The sequence below is a fragment of the Oncorhynchus tshawytscha genome, linkage group LG10, assembly GCF_018296145.1.
Source record: "Oncorhynchus tshawytscha isolate Ot180627B linkage group LG10, Otsh_v2.0, whole genome shotgun sequence".
Taxonomy (NCBI): domain Eukaryota; kingdom Metazoa; phylum Chordata; class Actinopteri; order Salmoniformes; family Salmonidae; genus Oncorhynchus; species Oncorhynchus tshawytscha.
The window spans coordinates 41400989-41426904 of NC_056438.1; the positions used below are offsets into that span (position 1 = coordinate 41400989).

General features: G+C 44.0%; 1 protein-coding gene across 8 annotated transcripts in view; it reads left to right on the forward strand.

Moving 5' to 3' along the window:
* Positions 1 to 25916, forward strand: part of tnk2b (tyrosine kinase, non-receptor, 2b) — a 116754-nt gene that overhangs the window by 65487 nt on the left and 25351 nt on the right. For all 8 annotated transcript variants that reach the window (XM_024435201.2, XM_024435199.2, XM_024435198.2 and 5 more), the window contains exon 3: positions 12346 to 12416. In XM_024435201.2, the coding sequence (XP_024290969.1) occupies positions 12346 to 12416 (71 nt within the window). The remainder of the gene's footprint in view (positions 1 to 12345; positions 12417 to 25916) is intronic.

Below are 25916 nucleotides of genomic sequence, written 5' to 3' on the forward strand. Positions count from 1 at the left end.
GTGAGCCTGTGTGTGTGTGTGAGCCTGTGTGTGTGTGTGTGAGCCTGTGTGTGTGAGCCTGTGTGTGTGTGTGTGTGTGTGTGAGAGCCTGTGTGTGTGAGTGTGTGTGAGTGTGTGTGAGCCTGTGTGTGAGCCTGTGTGTGAGCCTGTGTGTGAGCCTATGTGTGAGCCTGTGTGTGAGCCTGTGTGTGAGCCTGTGTGTGTGTGTGTGTGTGAGCCTGTGTGTGTGTGTGTGTGAGCCTGTGTGTGTGTGTGTGAGCCTGTGTGTGTGTGTGAGCTTGTGTCTGTGAGAGCCTGTGTGTGTCTGTGAGAGCCTGTGTCTGTGAGCCTCTGTGTGTGTGTCTGTGAGCCTCTGTGTGTGTGTCTGTGAGCCTCTGTGTGTGTGTCTGTGAGCCTCTGTGTGTGTGTCTGTGAGCCTCTGTGTGTGTGTCTGTGAGCCTGTGTGAGCCTGTGTGTGTCTTTGAGCCTGTGTGTGTCTGTGAGAGCCTGTGTGTGTCTGTGAGAGCTTGTGTGTGAGTGCCTGTGTGTGTGTGTGTGAGCCTGTGTGTGTCTGTGAGAGCTTGTGTGTGAGAGCCTGTGTGTGAGAGCCTGTGTGTGAGAGCCTGTGTGTGAGAGCCTGTGTGTGAGAGCCTGTGTGTGAGAGCCTGTGTGTGTGAGCCTGTGTGTGTGTGTGTGAGCCTGTGTGTGTGTGTGTGTGTGAGCCTGTGTGTGTGTGTGTGTGAGCCTGTGTGTGTGTGTGAGCCTGTGTGTGTGTGTGAGCCTGTGTGAGCCTGTGTGTGTGTGTGTGTGAGCGAGCGAGCCTGTGTGTGTGTGAGCCTGTGTGTGTGTGAGCCTGTGTGTGTGAGCCTGTGTGTGTGTGAGCCTGTGTGTGTGAGCCTGTGTGTGTGAGCCTGTGTGTGTGTGTGTGTGTGTGTGTGTGTGTGTGTGTGTGTGTGTGTGTGAGCCTGTGTGTCTGTGAGCCTGTGTGTGTCTGTGAGAGCCTGCGCGTTTGTGTGCCAGCCTGCGCGTGTGTGAGCCAGCCTGCGCGTGTGTGAGCCAGCCTGCGCGTGTGTGAGCCAGCCTGCGTGTGTGTGAGCCTGCGTGTGTGTGTGTGAGCCTGTGTGTGTGAGCCTGTGTGTGAGCCTGTGTGTGTGTGTGTGAGCCTGTGTGTGTGTGTGTGTGAGCCTGTGTGTGTGTGTGTGTGAGCCTGTGTGTGTTTGGTGAGCCTGTGTGTGTGTGAGCCTGTGTGTGTGTGTGTGTGTGTGTGAGAGCCTGTGTGTGTGTGTGTGTGTGAGCCTGTGTGTGAGCCTGTGTGTGAGCCTGTGTGTGAGCCTGTGTGTGTGTGTGTGTGTGTGTGTGTGTGTGTGTGTGTGTGTGTGTGTGTGTGTGTGTGTGTGAGCCTGTGTGTGTGTGTGTGTGTGTGTGTGTGTGTGTGTGAGCCTGTGTGTGTGTGAGCCTGTGTGTGTGAGCCTGTGTGTGTGTGTGTGTGTGAGCCTGTGTGTGAGCCTGTGTGTGAGCCTGTGTGTGAGCCTGTGTGTGTGAGCCTGTGTGTGTGTGTGAGCCTGTGTGTGTGTGTGAGCCTGTGTGTGTGTGTGTGAGCCTGTGTGTGTGTGAGCCTGTGTGTGTGTGTGTGTGAGCCTGTGTGTTTGTGTGTGAGCCTGTGTGTGTGTGTGAGCCTGTGTCTGTGAGAGCCTGTGTGTGTCTGTGAGAGCCTGTGTCTGTGAGCCTCTGTGTGTGTGTCTGTGAGCCTCTGTGTGTGTGTCTGTGAGCCTCTGTGTGTGTGTCTGTGAGCCCTGTGAGCCTGTGTGTGTCTTTGAGCCTGTGTGTGTCTGTGAGAGCCTGTGTGTGTCTTTGAGAGCTTGTGTGTGAGAGCCTGTGTGTGTGTGTGTGAGCCTGTGTGTGTCTGTGAGAGCTTGTGTGTGAGAGCCTGTGTGTGAGAGCCTGTGTGTGAGAGCCTGTGTGTGAGAGCCTGTGTGTGTGAGCCTGTGTGTGTGTGTGTGAGCCTGTGTGTGTGTGTGTGTGTGAGCCTGTGTGTGTGTGTGAGCCTGTGTGTGTGTGTGCGTGAGCCTGTGTGTGTGTGTGTGAGCCTGTGTGTGTGTGTGAGCGAGCGAGCCTGTGTGTGTGTGAGCGAGCGAGCCTGTGTGTGTGTGAGCCTGTGTGTGAGCCTGTGTGTGTGAGCCTGTGTGTGAGCCTGTGTGTGTGTGTGTGTGTGTGTGTGTGTGTGTGTGTGTGTGTGAGCCTGTGTGTGTGTGAGCCTGTGTGTGTGTGTGAGCCTGTGTGTGTGTGTGAGCCTGTGTGTGTGTGTGAGCCTGTGTGCCTGTGTGTATCTGTGAGCCTGTGTGTGTCTGTGAGAGCCTGCGCGTGTCTGTGCCAGCCTGCGCGTGTGTGAGCCAGCCTGCGTGTGTGTGAGCCTGCGTGTGTGTGTGTGTGAGCCTGTGTGTGTGAGCCTGTGTGTAAGCCTGTGTGTGTGTGTGTGTGTGTGAGCCTGTGTGTGTGTGTGTGAGCCTGTGTGTGTGTGTGTGAGCCTGTGTGTGTTTGGTGAGCCTGTGTGTGTGTGAGCCTGTGTGAGCCTGTGTGTGTGTGAGCCTGTGTCTGTGAGCCTGCGTGTGTGTGAGAGCCTGCGTGTGTGTGAGAGCCTGCGTGTGTGTGTGAGCCTGTGTGTGTGTGTGTGAGCCTGTGTGTGTGTGTGAGCCTGTGTGTGTGTGAGCCTGTGTGTTTGTGTAAAGGGAAGGGGCTCGACCATAGCCTTCCAAAAAGCCACCACCAGTAAAACAAAAGGCCATATGCTGGTGTTAATCTCTGGGTTATACCAGTGTGTTAGGGCCTTTTGCCTCCAGTGCGTGCCAGGCACACAACCAACCAAGGGAATGAATGGCAGCCTCAGAAAGAAGTAGGGAAATGCCAGGCAGGGGAAACTACACTAAACAAAAATATAAACGCAACATGTAAAGTGCTGGTCCTATGTTTCATTTGCTGAAGGAAAAGTTCCCATACATTTTCCATACACACAAAAAATATTATTTCTCTCACATTTTGTGCATGAATTTGTTCCTTCCCTGTTAGTGAGCATTTTATCCTTTGGCAAGATAATCCATTCACCTAACCGGTGTGGCATATCAATAAGCTAATTAAACTGCACGATCATTACACAACTGCACCTTGTGCTGTGGACAATAAAAGGCCACTCTAAAATGTGCAGTTTTGTCACACAACACAATGCAACAGATGTCTCAAGTTTTGAGTGCAATTATTATGCTGAATGCAGGAATGTCCACCAGAGCTGTTTCCATTGAATGTTAATTTCTCTACCATAAGCCGCCTCCAACATCGTTTTAGAGAATTTGGCAATACGTCCAACCGGTCTCACAACTGCACACCATTTGTAACCACACCAGCCCAGGACCTCCACATCCGGCTTCTGCACCTGCGGGATCGTCAGATGGGGGAGGACGGGGCGCTGAGGAGTATTTCTGTCTGTAATAAGGCCCTTTTGTGGGGAAATCTTTTAAATTGTTGCATGTTACTTTTATATTTTTGTTCAGTATTAAACAATGGCTAGCAGAGTACCATAATGAGTCAATCTTAAGACTAAAGCTTTTTTGTACGTTTAAATCTAAGGATACTTCAGCTAGTATAAGGGACTGGAGATTACATTTGGCTATGTAGCTAAAATTGGTGCAATGTTTGTACATGGTCCCTGTCGAATAAACAAATAAAACAAATAACTTCTCCCTCTAGTTAGCATTCGAATGGTAACAATATTTTATGGTTATTTATCTGATGCCTTCATCCAAAGCAGCAAATCAGTCAACAGAAGTGCCATGCATTATTACAATAACATTTGGGAGGCAAACAACAAATCTATAAACCATATTGTGATATCTCAAGGAGCCCTGCTGCCAAAGAGAAGCTTTGTCTTCAGTAGGCCACTCTCTTTCTGTCCTCTCTCTGCTTTGTCATATAATATTTTGTATATGTCACATGCTTCGTAAACAACAGGTGTAGACAGTGACTTACTTACTTACCTTCCCAACAATGCAGAGAGAAAAAATATAAAAACAATAACACAAGGAATAAATACACAACAAGTAATATAACTTGGCTATATACACAGGGTACCAGTACCAAGTCGATGTTCAGGGGTACAAGGTCATTGAGATAGATACACTATATATACAAACGTATGTGGACAGGTGTATAAAATCGAGCACACAGCCATGCAATCTCCATACACAGACATTGGCAGTAGAATGGCCTGACCGAAGAGCTCAGTGACTTTCAACGTGGCACCGTCATAGGATGCCACCTTTCAAATCAAATCAAACTTTATTTGTCACATGCGCCGAATACAACAAGTGTAGACCTTAACATGAAATGCTTACTTACAAGCCTTTAACCAACATTGCACTTCAAGAAGAGTTGACAATATTTACCAAATAAACTAAAGTAAAAAATATATTTTTTAAAGTAACAAAATAACATGACAATAACGAGGCTATATACAGGGGGTACTGGTACCGAGTGTGTGGGTTGGTACAGGTTATTTGAGGTAATTTCTACATGTATGTAGGGATGAAGTGACTGTGCATAGATAATGAACAGCGAGTAGCAGCAGTGTACAAAACAAATGGGAGGGGGTGTCAATGTAATGTCCTGTAGCCATTTGACTAATTGTTCAGCAGTCTTTTGGCTTTGGGGTAGAAGAGGAATATTTTTTGAATGGAGAGGACATCGTTTTGGACTGGTAAGTTCTTCTCATGCTAATGCCGTTGTTTGAAATTAATAATATAAAATATTATTTGTGATTTTTTTTATTTTTTAGTAGCAATATTTAAAAATGTAATCAAATGTGTAAAGTACACGTTGGCTATACATTGTGGGTGGGGTTATGTTTGTATGTATGTGTATGACCCATAGCCTATGTTTGTGTGTGTATATATATATACATATTGTGGATTAGAGGGAGCATGGCCGAGATGCGTGTGTCTGCCACTCCACCCCACCCCACCCCTACATGAAATAGCCTATTTGAGGCTGTTGAGGGGAGGGAAGGCCCACAACAATGGCCAAAGTGAAATGGAGACAGCAGATACAGCTGGTCTGTTGTAAAATAATAAAGACAGTAGATGTAGCTGGTCTGTCATAATATAATAGAGACAGATCTAGCAGGTCTATAATAATATATTCAACCTTATGTTCCCTGTACTCCATATACAGTAGGGTAAAAAAGAATTTAGTCAGCCACCAATTGTGCAAGTTCTAACATTTAAAAAGATGAGAGAGGCCTGTAATTTTCATCATAGGTACACTTCAACTATGACAGACAAAAGGAGAAAAAAATCCAGAAAATCACATTGTAGGATTTTTTATAAATGTATTTGCAAATTATGGTGGAAAATAAGTATTTGGTCAATAACAAAAGTTTATCTCAATACTTTGTTATATACCCTTTGTTGGCAATGACAGAGGTCAAATGTTTTCTGTAAGTCTTCACAAGGTCTTCACACACTGTTGCTGGTATTTTGTCCCATTCCTCCATGCAGATCTCCTCTAGAGCAGTGTTGTTTTGGGGCTGTTGCTGGGCAACATGGACTTTCAACTCCCTCCAAATATTTTCTATGGGGTTGAGATCTGGAGACTGGCTAGGCCACTCCAGGACCTTGAAATGCTTCTTACGAAGCCACTCCTTCGTTGCCCGGGCGGTGTGTTTGGGATCATTGTCATGCTGAAAGACCCAGCCATGTTTCATTTTCAATGCCCTTGCTGATGGAAGGAGGTTTTCACTCAAAATCTCACAATACATGGCCCCATTCATTCTTTCCTTTACACGGATCAGTCGTCCTGGTCCCTTTGCAGAAAAACAGCCCCAAAGCATGATGTTTCCACCCCCATGCTTCACAGTAGGTATGGTGTTCTTTGGATGCAACTCAGCATTCTTTGTCCTCCAAACACGACAAGTTGAGTTTTTACCAAAAAGTTATATTTTGGTTTCATCTGACCATATGACATTCTCCCAGTCTTCTTCTGGATCATCCAAATGCTCTCTAGCAAACTTCAGACGGGCCTGGACATGTACTGGCTTAAGCAGGGGGACACGTCTGGCACTGCAGGATTTGAGTCCCTGGCGGCGTAGTGTGTTACTGATGGTAGGCTTTGTTACTTTGGTCCCAGCTCTCTGCAGGTCATTCACTAGGTCCCCCCCGTGTGGGATTTTTGCTCACCGTTCTTGTGATAATTTTGACCCCACGGGGTGAGATCTTGCGTGGAGCCCTAGATCGAGGGAGATTATCAGTGGTCTTGTATGTCTTCCATTTCCTAATAATTGCTCCCACATTTTATTTCTTCAAAACAAGCTGCTTACTTATTGCAGATTCAGTCTTCCCAGCCTGGTGCAGGTCTACAATTTTGTTTCTGGTGTCCTTTGACAGTTCTTTGGTCTTGGCCATAGTGGAGTTTGGAGTGTGACTGTTTGAGGTTGTTGACAGGTGTCTTTTATACTGATAACAAGTTCAAACAGGTGCCATTAATACAGGTAACGAGTGGAGGACAGAGGAGCCTCTTAAAGAAGTTACAGGTCTGTGAGAGCCAGAAATCTTGTTTGTTTGTAGGTGACCAAATACTTATTTTCCACCATAATTTGCAATTAAATTCATTAAAAATCCTACAATGTGATTTTCTGGATTTTTTTTCCTCATTTTGTCTGTCATAGTTGAAGTGTACTACCTATGATGAAAATTACAGGCCTCTCATCTTTTTAAGTGGGAGAACTTGCAAAATTGGTGGCTGACTAAATACTTTTTTGCCCCACTGTATATCTGTTTATTATACCTGTTGATACGGGGCTCATATGTGAAACTATTCTAACTGAACATTTTCTTTCACAGTGACACTGACTCCGAATGGGAGCCCCAGTGCCAAGGTGTCCATCCCCACTGAAGCTGGTTCATCCAGCCAGACACCTGTTGTCTCAGCGCTACTGGGGCATGGGCCGCAAAAAATGTCCCCATTCCAACTGCAACAAGAGCATGGGAGGTGTGGACCTGTCAGATGCGCTGATAGGCTATTACAATGTTCTCCATAAGACGATGAAATGGTACAAGACCTTCTTTCATTTCATTGACATTGCTGTGGTGAATGCATTCATCCTACACAAGGAAATGACTAAGAGCTGTGGAAAGCCCCCCATCTCACAGCTAGCCTTCAGAGAGCTGCTCAACAAGGAGCTACAGCACCACTGCACCACGTTCATCTGCCCAAATTTATTTCTGCAGGCATGGATGTGCCTCAGGGCCAAAAGGGCACAGCATGGAGGCGTCGCTGTGTTCTTTGCAAAATGAAGTCCCCCATCACCTGCACCACATGCTTGGTAACCCTCTGCTTTACAGCAGAAAGAGACTGCTATGGCACCTGGCATCAGCAGCACAATATTGTGTAGAGGACTGAGGGTCTTCCAAATATTGAAAGTTTTATTTTGTAAATGAATATTTTTTTCTTCATGTTTTTTCTCCATTATTTGGGGGGGGTGTGTTAGAATGCCATTTGTTATTTTGTATATAGTTATTCCATTCAAAATGTATCATTTTGGAAGTTATCATTCTGAAACGTTGCACAAGTACTGTTGCCCTCTTACGTTCTTCACTGAAGTTGTCCCCATCATCCTATCTGAATGTTTGTTTTGTCTTGTTCATTTTAAAGATGATACAACAATAAAAATGAAAATACTTATGGTTTTTTCATTGTATTATCTAAACCAGATCTATTGTGTTATATTCTTCTACATTCAATTCACATTTACACAAACTTCTGAGTGTTTTCTTTCAAAAGAAACCAAGAATATGCATATCCTTGGTTCTGGGCCTGAGCTACAGGCAGTTAGATTTGGGGGTGTCTTCAGGCGGAAATTGAAAAAAGTAGGGGGGTAGCTGTAAGAGGTTTTAATAGCATCGACTACAAAGAGAGCGATCACACAATTGTCTGGAACAGCTGGTGCTCTCATGCATGGTTCAGTGTTGCTAGCCTCGAAGTGAGCATAGAAGGCATTTTGCTCGTCTGGTAGGCTCGCATCACTGGACAGCTCGCGGCTGGGTTTCCCTTTGTAATCCATGATGTCCAACGAGTGTCAGAGCCTGTGTAGGAAGATTCGATCTTGGTCCTGTATTGACACTGTCTGGTTTGATGGTTTGTCTGAGTGCGTTGAAGCACCTTTGGCAGTGATTACAGCATTGAGTTTTCTAGGGTATGACATTACACTTTTGGCACACCTGTATTTGGGGAGATTCTCCCATTCTTCTTCGCAGATCCTCTCAAGCTCTGTCAGGTTGGATGGGGAGCGTTGCTGCACAGCTATTTTCAGGTCTCTCCAGAGATATTTTCAGGTCTCTCCAGAGATGTTCGATCGGGTTCAAGTCCGGGCTCTGGCTGGGCCACTCAAGGGCATTCAGAGACTTGTCCCGAATTCAATCCTGCTTTGTCTTGGCTGTGTGCTTAGTGCGTTCTCCTGTTGGAAGGTGAACCTTCGCCCCAATCTGAGGTCGTGAGCGCTCTGGAGCAGGTTTTCACAAAGGATCTCTCTGTACTTTGCTCCGTTCATCTTTCCCTCAATCCTGACTAGAAAAACATTCCCACAGCATGATGCTGCCACCACCGTGCATCCTCGTAGGGATGGTGTCAGGTTTCCTCCAGACGTGACGCTTGGCTTTCAGGCTAAAGAGTTCAATCTTGGTTTCATCAGACCAGATAATCTTATTTCTCATGGTCTGGGAGTCTTTAGGTGCCTTTGGGCAAACTCCAAGCAGGCCTTCATGTGCCTTTTACTGAGGAGTGGCTTCTGTCTGGCCACTGCCATAAAGGCCTGATTGGTGGAATGCAGCAGAGATGCTTGTCCTTCTGGAAGGTTCTCCCATCTCCACAGAGGAACTCTCGAGCTCTGTCAGTGACCATCAGGTTCTTGGTCACCTCCCTGACCTAGGCCCTTCTCCCCCAATTGCTCAGTTTGGCTGGGCGGCCAGCTCTAGGAAGAGTCTTGGTGGTTCCAACTAACTGTATTCTGTTAGGCTAGATTCCACTCTTTTGTCGTGGAGTTACGCAAACTTGGAAATGAAACAGAATATCAATAGAGCAGATATTTTCTTTCCATCACGAATGCCCTTAATATCTTTTCACAATTCACATTTAACCGGTAATTACACCCTTTAAAATGTAATTTCCCCTAACACGGGCGTGCGTCCTTAAGCACATTAATGGGAGAGCAAAAAAAGTAGTCTTCCTTTCCATTTGTCACTCTCTAAGCCCCCCTCTCAATGCCTCTCTACTCACTCGGATTTCCATTGTCCTCCTTTTTCTCTCTTTTTTTCTGGTTTTCACTCCTTTCATTTACATTGTCTGTAGCTGAGCTCAGAGTTGTAACCTGTGAGTTGATTCTTTAAAAAAAAGTTGTAAATCATTCATATACTTTGAGTATACAAAATATCAGCTACTACAGCGATTTCATTCACTGCAACACTTAACAAATAGTTGCAGTTCGTTTCAGAATGGGTGGCAAGGAATAAGTTAGAACTAAATATTTCAAAAACTGAAAGCATTGTATTTGGGACAAATCATTCACTAAACCTCAAGTAAACTGTTCACTGCGTACATACCAATAATGTGGAAATTGAGCAAACCTGTCATGGTCAAACATGTTGATACAACAGTAATTTATTGATGTCACTTGTTAAATTGATGTCAGGTTAAAGAAGGAATTTTAAGCCTTGAGACAATTGATACATGGGTGTATTTATTTGTATTCTTTTTTTAAAACATTTTATTTAACTAGGTAAGTCAGTTAAGAACAAATTCTTATTTTCAATTATGGCCTAGGAACAGTTGGTTAACTGCCTTGTTCAAGGGCAGAATGACAGATTTTTACCTTGTTAGCTCTGGGAATTGATATTGCAACTTTCCAGTTACTAGTCCAACACTCTAACCACTAGGCTACTTGCCACCCCATTGGAATGTAGCCAACATACACTCTATACTAAACAATGTGTTCCATTCAGGGTGAATGGGTAAGACAAAATATTTAAATGCCTTTGAATGGGGTATGGTAGTATGTGCCAGGCGCACTGTTTTGAGTCAAGAACTGCAAAGCTCCTGTGTTTTTCCCACTCAACAGTTTCCCATGTTTATCAAGATTGGTCCACCACTCAAAGGACATCCTGCCAACTTCACTTTAGGAAGCGTTGGAGTCAAGGGTGTTTAGTGTAGAGTGTATGTTGGCTACATTCCAATATCCATACTAGGATGCCACTTAGAATACATACCCAATCAATCAAATGTATTTAATAATATTACCAAATAAAACTTTGATCACTGCACTACACAAATTGTAACCAATCACAGCACAATCACTGCATAAAATGGTTCGATCAAGCCACACGTCAAACAAAACTTTCCCCCGTCAGCGCATTTTCGTAATAACTTGATGTTAAGGGATTTTTTTTAATCAATAATGACTAATTATGTATACATTTCAATCAGGACTGACTAATCAGAATACTATTATGTTACTGTATAGATGTATGAATTTTATTTTAATCCTAGTACTGAATATAATGTGTGTAATTATAATCAAGAATTAGAACAAAGACTGTCTGTTCCTTGGTAGAAACGAATGAACTTATCGTCAGACTGGCTAGAATGCTGATCTACACAGGGAGACCTTGGCCTGGTCATAAATTATCTAAACTAGTGGAGGACGATGTAGGAAGGCTTGAGAACTATACTGCCATTGTACCGGAGTGGAGGACGGACGGGACAGTTTGAAACCTAATGATGTCATTTTCAGTTTATAACCTGTTGTAAATTATATCATGTTCAGTACTCTCGAGAATAAATGCAATTGCTTGATTTTGAGACTGGTCTCCGCCCATTTTATGCAAATAAGTATCTTACAAACCCTTAGAAATGGGCTGAGTGTATTAATTGAATTGGGTAATAAACATATAGGAGTTTAATTCCTCTATCACTTGAAGAAAATCATCTCAAATTGCAATGCAAAATGTCAGAAGTGCTACATCTAAATCTAGCAAAATCCTGGAAGGACTGAACAGTGCAGAACAGGGGATGCTTTTCTTACGTATCAAGTACAGCAATGGTGCCCAACTCTACTCCGAGAGGGCTACCCCTTCTGGAAGCTTTTGCGACAACCCTAATCTTGCCTGATTCTACTAATTAGCAGACCAGGACCTTTATTAGCTGAGTTGAAGGAGTTACAGCACAACAGGGTTGGAGCAAAAGCTTGCATTGCCAGTTGCTTTCCAGGAAGAAGTTTGCCAACCCTGAAGTATAAACGCAACATGCAACAATTTTAATTGTTTTACTAAGATACAGTTCATATAAGGAAATCAGTCAATAAAAATTGATTCAGTAGGCCCTAATTTATGGATTTCACATGAATGGGCAGGGGCACAGTAATAGGTCCACCCACTGGGAGCCAGGTCCAGCCAATCCGTTTTCCCCCACAAAAGGGTTTTATTACAGACAGAAATACTCCTCAGTTTCATCAGCTGTCTGGGTGGCTGGTCTCAGATCATCCCGCAGGTGAAGAAGCTGGATGTGGAGGTCCTGGGCTGGTGTGGTAAAACATGGTCTGCGGTTGTGAGGCAGGTTGGACTTACTGCCAAATTCTCTAAAATGATTTTGGAGGCAGCTTATGGTAGAGAAATTAACTTTACATTCTCTGGCAACAACTCTGGTGGGCATTCTTGCAGTCAGCATGCCAATTGCACGCTCCCTCAAAACTTGAGACATCTGTGGCATTGTGTTGTGACAAAACTGCACATTTTAGAGTTGCCTTTTATTGTCCCTAGCACATATTGCACCTGGGTAATGATCATGCTGTTTAATCAGCTTCTTGATATGGCACACCTGTCAGGTGGATAGATTATCTTGGCAAAGGAGAAATGCTCACTAACAGGGATGTAAAACAAATTTGTAGACACAATATGAGAGAAATTAGCTTTTTCTAGGATCTTTTATTTTAACATTTCTGGGATCTTTTATTTCAGCTCATGAAACATGGGACCAACACTTGACCTGTTGCGTTTATATTTTTGTTCAGCATAGAATAGGATATTCACATATGAACAGGTCCAGAGAGTTTAGCATTAGCATAACACTGATTGTTATGTAACTCAATGTTTGGTTTAGAACACTCTGCTTCCCATACATTAATGAATGATGATAAATTGAATATGACTATCACTATCACATGCCATAGAGATATCACTGTGGTTTGGGAGAAGTAGTTTCTGATTCTTGGTCTACATAGTCAGTGACATTATCCTTCTCGCTCCCTCCCTCTCTCTGTCGTGGGTGTCGCTACAGGGCAGAGACGGCTGTGGGAGGCGGTCAAGAGGAGGAAAGCTATGTGCAAGCGGAAGTCCTGGATGAGCAAGGTACAGTACACAAACGCATACATGCAGATACCCTACATACGAATATAATACATACAGTACACTCACTCTAGAGTACAAATCTGTCTCACACATGCACAATGACCCTAACATATTAACATGTGATCGTGTGTATATGTTTGTTTGCTCATACTGTGTCTTGATCCATCCTCTCGCACATTGTCAATATCTGTTCCTTGTGGACAATAGGACGTGTTATCTTTGGTCTGAATTCACTGTTCCCATAGCTTGGTTTTACATACGGAGTTCAATTGAGCTGAGCAGTTGTGTATACAATGAGGTTGTATGGGGAGGTTAGATGTCTGATTCATTTGTGTGAGCGCGCACATGTACAGGTAACTGCCAAAATAAAGGAAACACCAACAAAGTGTCTTTAAAGTGTCACACTGATCCTCAACATGGGGGAGCCCTCAGCTGTGCGTGCTTAATCCCCGTCTGTACTCCCTGTTCACCCACGAATGCGTGGCCAAGCACGACGCCAACACCACCATTAAGTTTTCTGACGACACGACAATGGTAGGCCTGATCACCGACAACGATTAGACAGCCTATAGGGAGGAGGTCGGAGACCTGGCAGTGTGTTCAAATCCCATTCATTTATATAGCCCTTCTTACATCAGCTGATATCTCAAAGTGCTGTACAGAAACCCAGCCTAAAACCCCAAACAGCAAGCAATATAGGTGTAGAAGCACGGTGGCTAGGAAAAACTCCCTAGAAAGGCCAAAACCTAGGAAGAAGAGAGAGAGTTGAAAACAGCAGGTCTGGGACAGGTAGCACATCTGGTGAAGAGGTCAGGGTTCCATAGCCGGAGGCAACACAGTTGAAACTGGAGCAGCAGCACGGCCAGGTGGACTGGGGACAGCAAGGAGTCATCATGCCAGGTAGTCCTGAGGCATGGTCCTAGGGCTCAGGTCCTCCGAGAGAGAGAAAGAGAGAATTAGAGAGAGCATACTTAAATTCACACAGGACACCGGATAAGACAGGAGAAGGGGGGGGGGGCGCCAACCCAGACAGGAAGATCACGTCAGTGACTCAACCCACTCAAGTGATGCACCCCAGTAAAGCCAGTGACTCAGCCCCTGTAATAGGGGCTGAGTCACTGTGGAGAGAGGGGAACCGGCCAGGCAGAGACAGCAAGGGCGGTTCGTTGCTCCAGAGCCTTTCCGTTCACCTTCACACTCCTGGACCAGACTACACTCAATCATATGACCCACTGAAGAGATGAGTCTTCAGTAAAGACTTAAAGGTTGAGACCGAGTCTGCGTCTCTCACATGGGTAGGCAGACCATTCCATAAAAAGTTAGCTCTATAGGAGAAAGCCCTGCCTCCAGCAGTTTGTAATGATCATGATCTTTTCCTCAAAGAAGTTAATGAATTTATTACTGCTGAAGTGAACTCCATCCTCTCTTGGGGAATGCTGCTTTTCAGTTAGCTTTGTGACAGTATCAAAAATACATTTCGGATTGTTCTCATTTTCCTCAATTGGAAAAATAGGATGATCGAGCAGCAGTAAGGGCTCTTCGATACTGCACGGTACTGTCTTTCCAAGCAAGTTGGAAGACTTCCAGTTTGGTGTGGCGCCATTTCCGTCCCAATTTTCTGGACGCTTGCTTCAGAGCTCGGGTATTTTCTATATACCAGGGAGCTAGTTTATTATGACAAATGTTTTTGGTTTTTAGGGGTGCAACTGCATCTAGGGTATTGCGCAAGGTTAAATTGAATTCCTCAGTTAGGTGGTTAACTGATTTTTGTTCTCTGACGTCCTTGGGTAGGCAGAGGGAGTCTGGAAGGGCATCAAATAATCTTTGGGTTGTCTGAGAATTTATAGCACAACTTTTGATGCTCCTTGGTTGGGGTCTGAGCAGATTATTTGTTGCGATTGCAAATGTAATAAAATGGTGGTCCGATAGTCCAGGATTATGAGGAAAAACATTAAGATCCACAACATTTACTCCATGGGACAAAACTAGGTCCAGAGTATGACTGTGAGAGTGAGTAGGTCCAGAGACATGTTGGACCAAACCCAATGAGTCGATGATGGCTCCAAAAGCCTTTGGAGTAGGTCTGTGGACTTTTCCATGTGAATATTAAAATCTCCAAAAATTAGAAAATTATCTGCTATGACTAGAAGGTCCGATAGGAATTCAGGGAACTCAGTGAGGAACGCTGTATATGGCCCAGGAGGCCTGTAAAGAGTAGCTATAAAAAGTGATTGAGTAGGCGGCATACGTTTCATGACTAGAAGCTCAAAAGACGACAACGTCTTTTTTTTTTTTGTAAATTGAAATTTGCTATTGTAAAAATTAGCAACACCTCCACCTTTGCGGGATGCACGCGGGATATGGTCACTAGTGTAACCAGGAGGTGAGGCCTCATTTAACACAATAAATTCATCAGGCTTAAGCCATGTTTCAGTCAGGCCAATCACATCAAGATTATGATCAGTGATTAGTTCATTGACTATAACTGCCTTTGAAGTGAGGGATCTAACATTAAGTAGCCCTATTTTGAGATGTGAGGTATCACAATATCTTTCAATAATGGCAGGAATGGAGGAGGTCTTTATCCTAGTGAGATTTCTAAGGCGAACACCGCCATGTTTAGTTTTGCCCATCCTAGGTCGAGGCACAGACACGGTCTCAATGGGGATAGCTGAGCTGACTGTGCTACACTGACTGTGCTAGTGGCAGGCTGGCTAACAGCCTGCTGCCTGGCCTGCACCCTATTTCATTGTGGAGCTAGAGGAGTTAGAGCCCTGTCTATGTTGGTAGATAAGGTGAGAGCACCCCACCAGGGTTGCCAGGACAACAACTAAATGTGAGCAAGACAAAGGAGCTGATTGTGTACTACAGGAAAAGGAGGGCCGGATATGCCCACATTCACATCGACGGGGCTATAGTGGAGCAGGTCGAGAGTTTCAAGTTCCTTGGTGTCCACATCACCAACAAACTATCATGGTCCAAACACACCAAGACACTAGTGATGAGGGCTTGACAACACCATTTCCCCCTCAGGAGACTAAAAAGATTTGGCATGGGATCCTCAAAAAGTTATACAACTGCTCCATCCAGGGCATCCTGACCGGTTGCATCACCACCTGGTATGGTAGCTGCTCGACATCCGACCGTAAGGTGTTACAGAGGGTAGTGCGTACGGCCCAATACATCACTGGGGCCAAGCATCCTGCCATCCAGGACCTATATACCAGGCGGTGTCAGAGGATACCATGTTCGAGATACTTAAATATTTTAAAGGGCACACATACACAATCCATGTCTCAATTGTCTCAATGCTTAAAAATCCTTATTTAACCTGTCTCCTCCCCTTCATCTACACTGATTGAAACAGATGTAAAAGTGACATCAATAAGGGATCATCGCTTTCACATGGATTCACCTGGTCATTCTATGTCTTGGAAAGAGCATGTGTTCCTAATGTGTTGTACACTCAGTGTACACAGAACGCATAGAGACGGACAGACTCTAGTATGCTCACAAACTTACAGTGCACACATACTAATGCATGCACACATACAGCTTGGCTGACTCTCGTTGTCAATTGAGTTTGCATATGACCCCTGAGTCGGCTATAACTCTGAACTGTACCCCAAACTGTCTGCTGAATAACCACACACACACACACACACACACACACACACACACACACACACACACACACACACTTACTCACTGCCATGTCACTCTCTGATGTCTAGTAGTAGGGAGCTGCAGACCTCTGGGATGCAGACTGCAGTGTTGGCCGCTCCAGCCAGAATGCAGCCAGGCTGAGGAGATGATAGCTTTCTAAAATTACACGTGTTTGTTTCCGCTTCTGGCACCAACCACCCGTCCAAATAATCTGCCTCCTCAGCCACTGACTGTGTTTGTGTGCGTGTGTGGGGGGGAGCTCGGAGTGTTTGTTTGTGTGTACGGCTATCTGTGTGCGTGGTTAGTTTAGGGTTGTGTGCTGGTCTTCTATCTTCACTATTTTAAAAAAACTGTCCCATCCCCTATTTAGAACACCAGACTCACCACCGAGACATACACGCACACACTGAAGAAGACTCATTGATACACACACCACACCACAGACATGTGGAGCTGTAAAAATCCCCTCAGCCAGTAATATCCAACTCCAGCTTTAGACACGGAGGAAAGGGGCTTGATTTTTGTTCCTACTCACTGACACTGGGCCTCCCTGCTACCTAAGACTCCAGCCCCTGCCTCCACTTTAACCAAGTCCAAGGCTTTAATCTAATAGGGTGCTCTAACGAATGCTCTTCCGATCGGCAGTCTAATTCTTGCCTTGTTCAATCAATCAAATGTATTTATAAAGCCCTTCTTACATCAGCTGAAGTCACAAAGTGCTGTACAGAAACCCAGCCTAAAACCCCAAACAGCAAGCAATGCAGGTGTAGAAGTACGGTGGCTAGGAAAAACTCCCTAGAAAGGCCAGAACCTAGAGGAACCAGGCTTAAAAATGTTGCCTGTTGCCTGCTCTTAAGCCAATTTTCAAGTTTCCTTCTTCCTCTCATAAAGATAATGGAACATCGTGGAGTTATTGGGGAATATAGCATTTTGTGTGTGCATGTGTGTTTGTTAATTCTGTGTTAACTAATGTGTGTCTGAGTTTTGATTTCATCCATGTGTCTTGCGTGCACGCTCGTGTATTTGTGTTAATGCGTGTGTAGTAATTGTGTGTTGGTTCATGTTTGTGGCAGTATTGTTTGTGGATGTGTTTAACTATTCTCCACAAGAATAGTAAACAAACAAAAACAAAAATGTGACTAACTGGGGACATTTTATTAGTCTCCGTGTGGTCAAATGCTATTTCTAGGTTTTTTTGTAGGGTTAATGTTTGAATTAGTGTTAGGGTTAGAATTTACAATAAGGGTTAGGAGGGTCAGTTTTAGTTAGTGTTAGGGTTCAAAGTTAGGTTTTTGGGTTAAGGTTAGGGTAAGAGTACGGGTTAGGGTTAGGTTTAGTGTTAGGGGTTAGGGAATATAGGATTTTGAATGGGACTGAATTGGGTGTCCCCACAAGGTTAGTTGTACAAGTGTGTGTGTGTGGATATGCATACACCCCTGCCCACACCACCCCCCATATCACGATAACAGGCTAGGGATCACTCTGCACCCTCCCTGCTGTGGCACCCCTGGCCAAGTGAGCCGACTGCGGGGCGCTGGACATAATTGAGCCCTGGCTCTCCTCAACACACACCTGCTACAGCACACACGCACTGGCTGGCAGGGGGAAGAAGGGGAGGGATTGAAGAGAGAAAAGAGAGTGAGGAGAATAACCCTTCACACAACTGGGGCTGGGGAGAGGGCTAGGGAGAGGAAGAAACGAGATAGAGGGAGATGGGTGGGGGTTCGTGATACAGAGACAGAAATGGGGGAGACGGAAAGAGGGAAGGCAATATCAGGCCCACTTCCCCCTCTACACAGCACAAGCCCGTGTCTCCCCTTTACAAAGTGCCTCAGTAGATAGCATGTCTTTCAACTCTAACGTTCATTGAGCTATCTCAACTCAACTAGGTGATGCGGTCCTACCACCCTGCCTCCACACAGACAACCAATGTTACTCTCCTTCTTTGAATACTGTACAACTAAATCAAACCAAATCATATTTTATTGGTCACATACAAATGGTTAGCAGATGTTAATGTGAGTGTAGCGAAATGCTTGTGCTTCTAGTTCTGACCATGCAGTAATATCTAACAAGTAATCTACCAATTTCACAACAACTACCTTATACTACACACAAGTGTAAAGGAATGAATAAGAATATGTACATATAAATATATGGATGAGCGATGGCCGAACGGCATAGGCAAGATGCAGTAGATGGTATAGAGTACAGTATATACATATGAGATGAGTAATGTAGGTTAACTAAATATTATATAAAGTGGCATTGTTTAAAGTGACTAGTGATACATTTATTACATCCAATTTTTAATTATTAAAGTGGCTAGAGATTTGAGTCAGTATGTTGGCAGCAGCCACTCAATGTTAGTGATGGCCTTGAGATAGAAGCTGTTTTTCAGTCTCTCAGTCCCAGCTTTGATGCACCTGTACTGACCTCCCCTTCTGGATGATAGCGGGGTGAACAGGCAGTGGCTCGAGTGGTTGTTGTCCTTGATGATCTTTTTGGCCTTCCTGTGACATCGGGTGGTGTAGGTGTCCTGGAGGGTAGGTAGTTTGCCCCCGGTGATGCGTTGTACAGACCTCACAACCCTCTGGAGAGCCTTGCGGTTGTGGGCGGAGCAGTTGCTGTACCAGGCGGTGATACAGCCCGACAGGATGCTCTTGGTTTCGGTGACTAGCCAAATTTCTTCATCCTCCTGAGGTTGAAGAGGCGCTGTTGCATCTTCTTCACCACGCTGTCTGTGTGGGTGGACCATTTCAGTTTGTTTGTGATGTGTACGCCGAGGGACTTAAAACTTTCCACCTTCTCCACTACTGTCACATCGATGTGGATAGGGGGCTGCTCCCTCTGCTGTTTCCTGAAGTCCACGATCATCTCCTTTGTTTTGTTGACGTTGAGTGTGAGGTTATTTTCCTGACACCACACTCCGAGGGCCATCACCTCCTGCCTGTAGGCCGTCTAGTCGTTGTTGTTAATCAAGCCTATGACTGTCGTTTCGTCTGCAAACTTGATGATTGAGTTGGAGGCGTGCATGACCACGCAGTCATGGGTGAACAGGGAGTACAGGAGAGGGCTGAACATGGGTGTTTCCTGTTTTAGTTTCTGTCTATAGGCTGGGAGCAACAAAATGGAGTCGTGGTCATATTTGCCGAAGGAGGGCGATGGAGGGCTTTGTATGCGTCGTGGAAGTTAGAGTAACAATGATCCAGAATTTTTCCATCTCGGGTCGCGCTTTCGATATGCTGATAAAAATTTAGGGAGCCTTGTTTTCAGATTAGCCTTGTTAAAATCCCCAACTACAATAAATGCAGCCTCAGGATATGTGGTTTCCACTTTACTTAGAGTCCAATGAAGTTCTTTCAGGGCCGTCGAGGTGTCTGCTTGGGGGAGGATATACACGACTGTGATTATAATCGAAGAGAATTCTCTTGGTAGATAATGCGGTCGGCATTTGATTGTATGGAATTCTAGGTCAGGTGAACAAAAATACTTGAGTTCCTGTATGTTGTTATGATCACACCATGTCTCGTTAATCATAAGGCATACACCCCGCCCTTCTTCTTACCAGAGAGATGTTTGTTTCAGTCAGCGCGATGCGTGGAGAAACCAGGTGGCTGTACAGACACTGACAACTTATCCTGAGCGTGCCATGTTTTCCTGAAACAGAGAATGTTACAATCTCTGATGTTTCTCTAGAAGTCAACCATTGCTCGGTTTTCGTCTACCTTGTTGTCAAGAGACTGGACATTGGCGAGTAGTATACTTGGGAGCGGTGGGCGATGTGTCCGTCTACGGAGCCTGAGCAGAAGACCACTCCGTCTGCCCCTTCTGCGGTGCCATTGTTTTGGGGTCGCCTTCTGGGATCTGATCCATTGTCCTGGGTGGTGGACCAAACAGAGGATCCGCTTCGGGAAAGTCGTATTCCTGGTTGTAATGTTGGTAAGTTGACTTATATCCAATAGTTCCTCCCAGCTGTATGTAATAAGACTTAAGATTTCCTGGGGTAACAGTCTAAGAAATAATACATAAAAAAACTAAATACTGCATTGTTTCCTAAGAACGCGAAGCGAGGCGGCCATCGCTGTCGGCACTGGATGGTCAAAGGTCAAAGTGCAGGGCTGCCTTGGAAAAAAATAAGTTGTTCTCAATGGGACTCCCTGCTTTAATAATAAAATACAAATAAAGTAATACCTTGGCTGTCCACTAAAGTTAAACCTGCTCTTGTCTTTTGTGACTGTTCCATATGGATATACACTAGGTACATCTAGTACCAGGCCGGACCCCCCTTTTCCTCCAGAACAGCCAGATTTCATCAGGGCATTCTACAAGGTGTCGGAAACGATGGTCCATGCTGATGCGATGGCCTCAGCTAATTGCTGTAGATTGGACAGCAGTACATTTACGCTACGAACAGCCCATTCCATCTCATCCCATAGATACTCTATTGGGTTGAGGTCTGGGGACTGCACAGGCCACTCAGGTAAACTGAACTTGCTGTCATGTTCCAGAAAATATTTTTCCACTTCTCAGTTGTCCAGTGTCGGCCCACTGGAGCCCCTTCTTGTTTTTATCTGATAGGAGTGGAACCCGTCTGCTGCAATAGCCCGTCTGTGACAAGGATCGACGAGTTGTGTGTTCCGAGATTCCATTCTGCACGTCACTGTTTTACTGTGTCCCTCCTGTTAGCTTGCACGATTCTTGCCATTCTCCTTCGACCTCTCTCACAATCTGTTTTCACCCACTGGACTGCCACTGACTGGATGTTTTTTGTTTGTTGCTCCATTCCCTGTAAATGCTAGATAGACACTGTTGCACTTGAAAAGCCCAGGAGGGCAGCTGTTTCTGAGATAATGGATCCGGTGCGCCAGGCACTGACGATCATACCACACTCAAAGTTGCTTAGGTCACTCATTTTGCCTATTCTAACGTTCAATCGACCAATAACTAAATGCCTCAATGCATGTCTGCCTGCTTTATATAGCAAGCCACGGCTACAGACTCACTGTCTGTAGGAGCCATCAATTTTCGGGAACTCTGGCTGGTGAGTGTATATCTTAGTGGTGAACAACAAATTATTCTCACTTGTATGGAAAAGATGGCCAGCACTGCTAAATCAGATTAGGGCTTGTGTAAAAGTTGTCCACGAACAGTTTGTAGCCCATCCCCAGCAGTGTAAAAATCCAATATTTCCATAATGGAATCATAACTAAGTCCATTACCCATGGCTGAGATGAATTTCCCATCGTAAACAAGGACATTCCAAGTGTAGGCACACAGAATTCGGCCAAAACAAACAGTTTGTAACCCCATATTGTTGGCTTGTTCGCATATATTGTTTCAGACCAATTCTAGCCTTTAAGACTACCATCCTCATCTATGGACAGGTTCTGGGCGGGCTGAAAATGGGTCTTGCAGGCCTCAACAATGCTGGAGTAGAGAGGTTTGATTTTGCAGAGCCTATCAAAGCTGGCTGTGCATCTCTTCTTCTCATTGTCACTGTCAGCTTGTGAGTCACTGATATGAAGTGCCCATGAAATAGTCAGAAACCTGTTAGAAGACATGACAGTGGTGGGGAAAGGCAGTTGGTAGTCTTCAGCTTCTCCAGTAGTCCTTCAGGTTTTTCAACTTCACAAGCCCCATGTAAATGACCAGTGAGATGTGACAGTGTAGTAATTGGATGAAAATGGGCTTCCATGCCTCTTTCTTGCCTACTTGCTTCTTAGCCCCATACTTGTTGGTGTTAGACACCAGCGAACCAAGAACTGACAAGGATAAAAACATCTGGAAAAGATGAAGGAAGGGGGCTGTACTTTCCAGTCATGTCCAGCTGAGGTCCTGGCTGCCTTTTAGGTCAAAATGTTGGTAGAAATGGCTCCACGGCATCCTTTAGCACAGTGTGCCAACAGTCCTCTCTTTTGGTGATAGTCACTGCTGTTGCACTGGTCCTCCTCCACTTCTGGGTTGGTCTCTTCACACCTCTAGATGGCTGGGTGGGGTGGGTGTGGAGCCAGAGACAGCAGCAGGGATCAGACTGGAGGAACCAGTTCCTATGTTTGAAAGAGTGGGGGATGGAGGACTTGAATGTGGTCTCTTTGGAGTTGGCTCCCAGAGGTCATCTGAGTCAGTCTCTACCACTATTGAAGATTTTTTATAATTCAGTTAGAACTCAAGTTTACTATTACTTATTTTATTTAACCTTTTGCGTGTAGGGGGCAGTGTTTTTGGCTAAAGAACGTACCAATTTGAAACTGCCTATTTCTCAGCCCCAGAAACTAGAATATGCATATAATTGTCGGATTAGGATAGAAAACACTCTAAAGTTTTCAAAACTGTAAAAATATTGTCTGTGAGTGTAACAGAACTGATATTGCAGGCGAAAACCTGAGGAAAATCCAATCAGGAAGTGCCTCTTATTTTGAAACCCTTCTTTTCCTATGCATGCCTATCCTCCATTTAAAGGGATATCAACCATATTCCTTTTTCTATGGCTTCCCTAAGGTGTCAACAGTCTTTAGACATAGTTTCAGGCTTTTATTTTGAAAAATGAGCGTGAAAGATCAAGTTGATCGGTGGGGGCTCTGAGTGAGTTTTGCGCTACAGCCATTGTTCCACCCGGTGTAATTGAAAAACCTACACACTTGGTTGATATATTATCGAATATATATTTTAAAAACAACCTGAGGAATGATTATAAAAAACTTTTGACATGTTTCTCTGGACATTATGGAGACTATTTGGAATTTCCGTCTGCGTTGTCGTGACCACTCTTTCCTGTGGATTTCTGAACCTAACGCGACAAACAAACAGGTTTTTGGGGTATAAAAATAATCTTTATGGAATAAAAGGAACATTTGTTGTGTAACTGGGAGTCTCGTGAGTGAAAACATCCGAAGATCATCAAAGGTAAACAGTTAATTTGATTGCTTTTCTGATTTTCATGACCAAGCTTCCTGACTCTAAGTGTACATAATGCTATGTTAGGCTATCAATAAACTTACACAAACACTAGGATTGCTTTCGCTGTAAAGCATAATTTCGAAATCTGAGATGACAGGTGGATTAACAAAAGGCTAAACTGTGTTTTGCAATATTGCACTTGTGATTTCATGAATATGAATATTTTTTAGTAATATTATTTGACTCTGGCGCTATGCTATTCAGCGGTTGCTGACAAATGATCCTGCGACAGGGATGGGTAGCGTCAAGAAGTTAACCTTTATTTTATCAGGGGGTGAGCCCTGCATCAATACATCAAATACACAGCACATACCTATAAACATATACAGTACCAGTCAAAAGTTTGGACACCTACTCATTCAAGAGATTTTCTTTATTTTTACTATTTTCTACATTGTAGAATAATATCAAAGACATCAACACTATGAAATAACACATATGGGATCATGTAGTAACCAATAAAGTGTTAAACAATGATATTCTTCATAGTAGCCACCCTTTGCCTTTATGACAGCTTTGCACACTTGATGACAGCTTTGGCATTCTCAACAAGCTCTTCATGAGATAGTCACCTGGAATGCATTTCAATTAACAGGTGCACATAGTGAAAAACGCTGCTGCTTCTTTATGGGACCAAACTATTTAAAACTTTTTTTAATTAAATGTTTTCAAAGTTTAAAACATAGAGATCGAATCATAAATGGAGGTCTGAATCCCGTGAGGGTGAAAGACAGTCAGTAGACATACTTGCATTACATTTAGCTGGCTATCTAACGTTACCTTGAACAGCAATAACAGAAACACTTAACGGTTAAAAACATATGGACTCTATGCAGTTGTGAGAAAAGTATGGAGCTGAATTTATCAAAGAAAGAAAGTGCCAATAGCATGGCTAATCTCAAGACAGAGATAAGGAGTCTATGTACAAAAATCGGGGGAAAAATAGGGACAAAATTAAGCTGAGTATTGAAAAAGGAATGAATAGTAAAGTTGAAAGCTTACGTGCATCTTTGGAGAAAGCCATTCATGATGATCATACAACTTTCCTGACTCGAGAATAATAACAAGCAGCTACAAGACCACATACCTCTTGAAGTTGGACGTCTGGAGTAGAGGTCGACCGATTAATTGGAATGGCCGATCAATTAGGGCCGATTTCAAGTTTTCATAACAATCGGAAATCGGTATTTTTGATCACCGATTTGGCCAATTGAAAAATAAATAAATAAATATATTTTTTGACACCTTTATTTAACTAGGCAAGTCCGTTAAGAACACATTCTTATTTTCAATGACGGCCTTGTTCAGGGGCAGAATAACAGATGTTTACCTTGTCAGGTCGGGGGATTAGATCCTGCAACCTTACAGTTAACTAGTCCAACGCTCTAACCACCTGATTACATTGCACTTAAACGTTAGCTTTTTTACATGGCACATATTGCACTTTTTTAAAACTTTCTTCTCCAACACTTTGTTTTTGCATTATTTAAACCAAATTGAAAATGTTTGATTTTATTGATGTATTATATTAAGTTAAAATAAGTGTTCATTCAGTATTGGGGCGGCAGGGTAGCCAAGTGGTTAGAGCATTGGACTAGTAACCGGAAGGTTGCAAGTTCAAACCCCCGAGCTGACAAGGTACAAATCTGTCCCTGTACAGGCAGTTAACCCACTGTTCCTAGGCCGTCATTGAAAATAAGAATTTGTTCTTAACTGACTTGCCTGGTTAAATAAAGGTAAAATAAAAAATAAAATAAAATATTGTTACAAATAAATGTTTTTTTTTAAAATCGGACGATTAAATCGGTATCGGCTTTTTTGGTCCTCCGATAATCGGTATCGGCGTTGAAAAATCATAATTGGTCGACCACTAATCTGGAGTCCCGTGTAGAATTCCTAGAATTTGGGAGAATAGGCGCTGCGAAAATAACAAAGTTAGACCAAGACGTGTCTATCATAGTGGCAGGACTGCCAGCTGATGAAAACGAGGACCTAATCTCTAAAGTGAACCAGTTGATATCAGTAGGCCTAGGCTGCGAAACAGAGGTGATTGCAGTTGAGAGGATGAGGGAGAAAGGTAAAGGTCTCTGGGTTGTGAAGGTGGAGTGTCGGTCTGTGGAGGAGAAAGTGGCTCTGTTACAGAAAAAACTAAAGCTGCGAGACCATCCTGATTATAACAAAGTCTTCCTTCGATCAGCCAAGTCCCACATCGATCACCTTATAGAACTGAACTTCAAGACGCTGCTGAGAGAAATACCAGGAGGAAAGGACTATTTTGTCATGGGAAGCAGACGGGTCATGAAACGAGATCAACCAGAAGGACAACGCGGACAAGGACATGGGGTGGACAGACATACTGAAGGGCTTCCCATCCCAAACGAGATTTGATTTCAATAGAACATTGGAATGTTAACGGATGGACTTCATTGAACAATAAATTACAAATAATAATACTAAAATCCTTAAACCGAGACATTATCTCAATAAATTAAACGCATTTGCGTCGGCAAGAAACTATTGATATTGAAGGGTATGTATGGTATGGACATAACAGACACACTCATGGGAAAGGCCGCAGGGACTCTGGGGGAGTGGGAATATGTATAAAGTCTGATATGCATATAAAGCATATAAAATTTTAATTATCGATAAAGCCATAGAAGGAATTATTGGTTTGAGCTTTGAACATAGGGAGTCAGATTTTTGTTTTGTTGTGTTTTCATGCTATTTGCCACCTGAACAGTCCACATGGGGTAAAGATGCGTCCTCCTTCCATAGTCATTTGTTAAACTGTTTGGGATAGGGGGCAGCATTTTCACATTTGGATGAAAAACATGCCCAGAGTAAACTGCCTGCTACTCAGCCCCAGTTGCT